Source organism: Otolemur garnettii, unplaced genomic scaffold (assembly GCF_000181295.1).
Source record: "Otolemur garnettii isolate 467f Iridium unplaced genomic scaffold, OtoGar3 scaffold00151, whole genome shotgun sequence".
NCBI lineage: Eukaryota > Metazoa > Chordata > Mammalia > Primates > Galagidae > Otolemur > Otolemur garnettii.
In genome coordinates this window covers 844,053-851,507 of record NW_003852546.1, presented here as the reverse complement: position 1 = coordinate 851,507, position 7,455 = coordinate 844,053, and the positions used below count along the sequence as shown (strand labels likewise).

Sequence of the window (7,455 nt, the reverse complement as noted above, 5' to 3'; positions counted from 1 at the left end):
GCCCACCTTACAAAGAGAAACAATCAATGATAGCAGACCCAAAGATGGCTTAGATTAGTTGTTGGGGTTATCAGAAAGAGACATTTTAGAATAACTGTGATTTAAAAATGCTAAATTGAGTGGCCCCTGTGGCTCAAAGGAGTAGGGCATTGGCCCCATGTGCTGGAGGTGGCGGGTTCAAACCCAGCCCTGGCCAAAAACTACAAAAAAAAAAAAAAGCTAAATTATTGGCTTGGCGCCCATAACACAGTGGTTATGGCACCGGCCACATACACTGAGGCTGGCAGGTTCAAACCTGGCCTGGTCCAGCTAAAACAACAATGACAACTACAACAAAAAATAGCTGGGTGTTGTGGCAGACGCATGTAGTCCTAGCTACTTGGGAGGCTGAGGCAAGAGAATCGCTTGAGCCAAGAGTTGGAGGTTACTGTGAGCTGTGACGCCGCGGCACTCTACTGAGGGTGACATAGTGAGACTCTGTCTCAAAAGAAAAAATGTGGTGGGTGGCGCCTATGGCTCAGTGAGTAGGGCGCTGGCCCCATATACCAAGGGTGGTGGGTTTAAGCCCTGCCCTGGCTAAACTGCAACAAAAAAATAGCTGGTGATGTGGCAGGAACATGTAGTCCCAGCTACTCGAGAGGCTGAGGCAAGAGAATTGCCTACGCCCAAGAGCTAGAAGTTGCTGTGAGCTGTGATGTCATGGTACTCTATGGAGGGCAATAAAGGGAGACTCTGTCTCTAAAACAAACAAACAAAAAAATGCTAAATTATCTCATAGAAAAAAGGTGGCTTCCATATGTTGAAGAGAGAGAGGAGTTTCTTTTGGAACGTGAAATTTGTTTTAAGTCAAGTGGTAGAGACAAAGATATAAGAAAACTGAAAACCAGTATTCCTTATGAATACAGCTGCGACAGTCCTTAACAAAATACTACCAACCAAATCCAATAGCACATTATAAGAATCATACACCATAACCAAATGGGATTTATCCCAGGAAGGCAAGAGTGGTTCAATATATAAAAATCAACCTATATAATATGCAGCATAAATAGAATGAAGAAGAAAAAACCTAGTTATCTCAGATGACACTGAAAAACAACACGGTTTAAAAAACAAGTATTCATCAAATTAAGGGTAGAAATGATCTTAATGATCAAGAACATGTATGAAAAACCCACAACTTAATGTATTTAATGGTGGAAGACTGAAAGCTTTCCCCCTAAGCTCAGGAATAAAACAAAGATGCTTTTCACCACTGTTTTTCAACAGTATGCTGAAAGTCCTAGCCAGCTTAGTAAGCCAATAGAAAATAAATTAAAAGCATAAAAATTGAAAATAAAAAGGTGAAACCATTTCTATTCATAGATGACATGATTCCATACATAGAAAATCCCAAATCATCTTCAAGATAGTACTAATATAGACAAATTTGGCAAAGTTTTAGAATAGAAAATGAACACAAATCAGTTGTGTTTCTATATACTAGCAATGAACAGTCCAAAGGGGAAATTAATAAGTAATTCCATGTATAATAGCATCAAAAACATTTAAATACTTAGGAATGAATATAACCAATGGGGTATTAAGATTTGTATGCTGAAAACTACAAAAATCCCAAGAATGGGAAGACATCATCTTTAAAGAGATCTGTACTCCTGACAGTATGTACTGATTCAATACAAAATTCCAATAGCCATTTTTGCAGAAATGGAAAAGGAAATCCTCAAGTTCATATGGAATTCCATGGGACCTTGAATAGCCAAAAAATTCCTGGAAAAGAAAAAGTTGAGTAATTCATGCTTCCTAATTTTGAAATTTGCCATAAAGCTACAGTAGTTAAAAAACAGTATGGTGGGTGGCACCTCTGGCTCAAAGGAGTAGGGCGCAAGCCCCACATATTGGAGGTGGCAGGTTCAGACCCAGCCGTGGCCAAAAAAAAAAAACAACAAAAAAACAGTATGGTTCTGGTATGAAGATGGACCAGTGGAATAGAATAGCTAGGCCAGAAATAAACCCTCATGTGTAAGGTCAAATAATTTTCAGCAAGGGTACCAAGATCATTTAATAGAGAAAAACTAGTCTTCTCAACAAATGGTACTAGGAAAACTGGACATCCACATACAAAAGAATGAAATTGGACTCTTACCTTATAAATACAAATTGACTCAAAATGGATCAGAGACCTAAATTTAAGAGCTAAAACTATAAAGCTCTTCAAAGAAAACATTGAGGAAAATTATCTCAGTGTATTCAGCAAAGATTTTACCCAAATGACACCAAAATCATAAGCAACAGAAAAAGACAAATTTGACTTCATCAAAATTAAGAACTTTTGTGTATCAAAGGATACTACCGAGAACATAAAAAGACAACATGCAGAATGGGGGAAAATATTTGTAAATCATATACCTGAGAAGGGATTAGTATTAAGGAATTCTAAAATTCAACAAAACGCACACACATACACACTCTCACTGCCAAGCAGTGTTGAATTTGTTTTTGTTTAAGCAGACGGTTGGAGAGGAAAACTGGAAAACCTATGTTTGTGATTGGTGGCAGCTTAAAATCTCATTTCATTTGTTTTAGTCTTCGTTATGCTACTTGGAGTCTGTCCTATTTGATCATGGTTCAGAGATTAGCCAAAAGTTTGGGCAGAGTTAATGTGTATAGTTTGGAGCTCCCCTTCTCTGACTATTTCCTTTCTGGGATTTACCTCTTACTCTTCAGAGGGTTGTGGTTGTCTCAGACTCTGTACTCAGTTCTCCAGATCCCTCAATTCAGACTGTAGGTTTTTTTTACAGAAGTTTCGGTTCCGCTATAAGGTATGGATTGTGGTTTTCCCTCAGTTTAAGAAAACATAAAAACAGAAAACACAGCTTGTGTTATTCCCTTCTCATATGCATCAAATTCTCAGTATCTGGTTATTTTTTATCATTCTGCATGCTTTCAAGTCATTCTTTACGTTTGTTCCGGTTTATATTTGTTATCTGCAGGAAGATGGGTCAAATAGGTTCTACTCAGCCTTCTAAATCCTCCAAAGTGCTATCTGTATATATCTTTAGGCTCTACTTCTTTTAATTGCCTCCATTCTGTGGTGGCTGTTTTTGCCTCAGCAGTTCCTGGTCATCCCCTACGTCAATCTCATCAGTCCCATGTAATCATCTTAACATACCAATAGTGAAAGGTAGGTACCAAAGAATGTTGAGTAGCTTGGGTGTGTTAAATGAGTTGAAATTCTAAGTTTGTAACATATGAAATAGAATTTTTCGGATTCTATCTACTAAAGGTACTTCTGATTTTAATAGCCTGTTCAGGACCTTCGCATAGCGAAGTCTTTAGGTCTATTCTGAGTTAATGTTGCCTAGGGTACAGAATCAGCATTTTCGTGTTGTGTATAGCAAAGAAAGAAGGCCTTGCAAAATTTTTGTTGATCCAGATATGTACTCCTCAAAATCTAAAAACGAAAACCCTGCGTGCTTTGTGTAACATATTCCAGAGTTCTATCTTACTTGCTTTTTCATCATTTTTGAAATAACATTTTATGTATCAATAATAGTACATGATACAGGCTCAGAACCCGTGGCACAGTGGTTATGGTGCCAGCCATAGACACTGAGGCTGGTGGGTTCGAGCCTGGCCTGGGACAATTAATCAACAATGATAACTGCAACAAAAAATAGCCGTGCAAAAAATAGTGTGGTAGGCACTTGTACTCCCAGCTACTTGGGAGGCTGAGGCAAGAGAATCAGTTAAGCCCAAGAGTTTGAGATTGCTGTGAGCTGTGACGCCATAGCACTCTACCGAGGGTGACATAGTAAGACTCTGTCTCAAAAAAAAAATAGAAATAAAATAAATAAATAATAGTACATCATACAGATATGATAAACTTAACTATTGTAAGCTTATTGTAAAATGCATGGATAATGAATTGTGCTTTTTCTGTGTTTGTTTTCTTAATTAGCTCCTGGGCTACAGTGAAAAGCCAATAAATTTGCAGATGTTTATTGGAACAGCAGATGATCGATATTTACGACCTCATGCATTTTATCAGGTGCATCGAATCACTGGGAAGACAGTTGCTACTGCAAGCCAAGAGATAATAATTGCCAGCACAAAAGTTCTGGAAATTCCACTTCTTCCTGAAAATAATATGTCAGCCAGGTATCTTGAAACATACCCTAAAATGGGCAGTTCTTTCTTTTCCCTGAAATACCTTTCAGAAAATGTATATTTTTTTAAGTATTAACATAAAATACACATTGCTCTAAGTTAACTAAATGATATCATATAAATAAATTTACATTCCCTAAGGGTGTTAGCATATTTCCAGGAAAAGAATTCAATTCCATAAATGTTAATAGACTGTACACAAGCATCATCCAAGGTGATAAGGATAAAAACACTGTATATGAATATTAAGTTGCTCGCCATATAATAGGGTAGGGTAGACCATAAATAAAAAGATGCAGTGGCTCGGTGCCTGTGGCTCAAGTGGCTAAGGTGCCAGCCACATACACCTAAGGTGGCGGGTTCGAATCCAGCCCGGGCCCGCCAAACAACAATGATGGCTGCAACCAAAAAATAGCCAGGCGTTGTGGTGGGCGCCTGTGGTCCCAGCTATTTGGGAGGCGGAGGCAGGAGACTCACTTGAGCCCAGGAGTTGGAGGTTGTTGTGAGCTGTGATGCCACGGCACTCTACCCAGGGGGACAGCTTGAGGCTCTGTCTCAAAAAAAAAAAAAAGATGCAGTGTAGTTATGATTGTTAAGTTTCTTTAAGGAAATTGTGTTTTTCTCTTTTGAGGCAGAATCTTTCTCTTATTGCAGTTGTTTAGTTGGCCCGGGCCAGAGTTGAACCCGCCACCCTTGGTATATGTGGCTGGTACCATAACCACTGTGCTTCAGGCGCCAGACCTATGTAGACCTTTCTTAAAGTGGCAATAACATCCATCCCAGGCTATTGCAATAATAGTTCTATAAAAATTAGATTTGTTCTTTAGCTAATTTATTATTAAATTTATATTCAAATAACATTTTATTATTTTTATTTATTTTGGTTTTTTTGAGACAGAGTTTTACTTTGTTGCTCTGGGTAGAGTGCTGTGGCATCGTAGGTCTTGGGCTCAAGTAATGCCCTTGCATCAGCCTCCTGAGTAGCTGGGACTATAGATGTCTTCACAATGCACAGCTATCAAATAATATTTTAGATAAACCAATTATACACTGGAGGACACAAACTGGTGATTCAGTTCTGCTATAATGAAATAAGAATCGCCTCAAGAAAAACTTACTCTGTTAACTACTTACTGCAAGAAAAGTTGGTATAAATTTAAATAAAATCTTTTACTTGCCTACTTTGATTTAAATAGACAATACACAAAAACCCAGTTCAGAAAATCATTACAGCGGGGCTACTACAGAGTTCTTTCATGGCAAAGGCTGACAGTTCATAATCTCTACTCTTAAATTTTGGTGTTCTGTAATATAGAAAGAACTTTAGAGTATCAGCCAGTACTTGTTCAGATACTTGAGCAAAACTCCTTCTTGAGGAACATTTTGACTTCAGGCATCCTGTTTGACACATTTTCAAATAAGGTGAGATGGGATAACCTCTGAATGAAAATGCACGTAGCCTTCTTCCTTTTACTCTAGGAGCTCGTTTTTCCACATAGCATCAGGAGCATAAGATAAATGATTAGTCAGCTATGGAGAGAGATTTAAAACTGAGATTTGAACTATCCTTTTCTAAGACCTCAAAAAATTGATCCCTACAGAATAATTTGTAGGTTATGTTTCCATTTATTCCTATGGATATTCAAAGCATTACACTTCAATCAAATAGGAAACCACTAGAAGCTTATTATAAGATTTCTCAATTTTGTTTGAGGGGTAGTGTAAGAAATAGCCACATGAATACCTTTTCATACTCTCAAAAACCACTGTTAAGGACACTTTTTCTTAGGTTGATCATTATTACACATAGTCTTTTCAACTTAAAGGGAAAAAGTTGGTGTTTTTGATGACCTGGTAGATTTTGCTTTACCAGACAAGCAGAGATGTATAGAAACTTTGAACGAATATTTGCTTCTTGCATTGCTTCTAGGATGTTCACAGTCAAGCTCAATTTATATTAATTATAATAATTCATATACATGAAGGTAAGTGAGCAAAGCTTCATCTATATTTACAGCTGCTCCACATTGCTTGCATCACTGAGCCTTAACTCTTGTCAGATAAGCAGCAGCATTAGATTCTCATAGAATTGTGAACCCTGGCTCGGCACCTGTGGCTCTAGTGGCTAAGGTGCTAGCCACATACACCTGAGCTGGCAGGTTCGAATCCAGCCTGGGCCCACCAAACAACAATGATGGCTACAACCAAAAATGTAGCTGGGCGTTGTGGCAGGTGCCTGTATTCCCAGCTACTTGGGAGGCGGAGGCAGGAGACACGCTTGAGCCTATGAGTTGGAGGTTGCTGTGAGCTGTGATGCCACGGCACTCTACCCAGGGGGACAGCTTGAGGCTCTGTCTCAAAAAAAAAAAAAATTGTGAAACCTTCTTTAAACTGCATATGCAGGGGATCTAGATTATATGCTCCTTATGAGAATCTCAAAAATACATACATATACATAGTTATAGTTTTAAACAGAATTTAATACTTATTTTCGTTGTTGCTTATGAGATTTTTGTTGTTTGGCATTTTTGTTTTCATTTCTTAGTTTATTTATTTATTTTTTTGGTTGAAACAGAGTCTCACTATGTCACCCTTGGTAGAGTGCTGTGGCATCACAACTCACAGCAACCTCAAGCTCTTGGGCTTAAGCAATTCTCTTGCCTCAGCTTCCCAAATAGCTGGTGCCATAGGCACCTGCCACGATGCCCAGCTATTTTTTTTGTTGCAGTTGTCATTGTTGCTTAGCTGGCCCAGGCCAGATTCAAACCCATCAGCCTCCATGTATGTGGCTAGTACTGTAACCACTGTGCTATGGGTGCTGAACCTTATTTATTTATAGACAGAGTCTCACTATGCTGCCCTCAGTAGAGTGCTGCGGCATCACAGCTCACAGCAACCTCAAACTCTTGGCCTCAAGTGATTCTCTTGCCTCAGCCTACCAAGTAGCTGGGACACAGATGCTCGCTGCAATGCCCGGCTATTTTTTGGGTGTAGTTATCATTGTTGTTTAGCAGGCCTGGGCCAGGCTCAAACCCTCAGTGTCTGTGGCTGGCGCCCTACTCACTGAGCCACGGGTGTTAAGCCCCAAATTGTTTTTTTGGGTTTTTTGTGTGAAATTTATTTCGTGTCTTTATGAAGATGAAAATATTAAGTGGCTTAAAAATTCCTTTTGGGGCTCGGTGCCTGTGGCTCAAGTGGCTAAGGCACCAGCCACATACACCTAAGGTGGCAGGTTCAAATCCAGCCTGGGCCCGCCAAACAACAATGATGGCTGCAACCAAAAAA

At 39.0% G+C, this 7,455-nt stretch overlaps 1 protein-coding gene across 1 annotated transcript in view; it reads left to right on the top strand.

Annotated features, from left to right (window-relative positions):
- Window positions 1–7,455, top strand: part of NFATC3 (nuclear factor of activated T cells 3) — a gene marked incomplete at its 5' end in the record, with an annotated part of 113,526 nt that overhangs the window by 37,700 nt on the left and 68,371 nt on the right. The window contains one exon of the mRNA XM_023518917.1: window positions 3,962–4,161. Within this exon, the coding sequence (XP_023374685.1) occupies window positions 3,962–4,161 (200 nt within the window). The remainder of the gene's footprint in view (window positions 1–3,961; window positions 4,162–7,455) is intronic.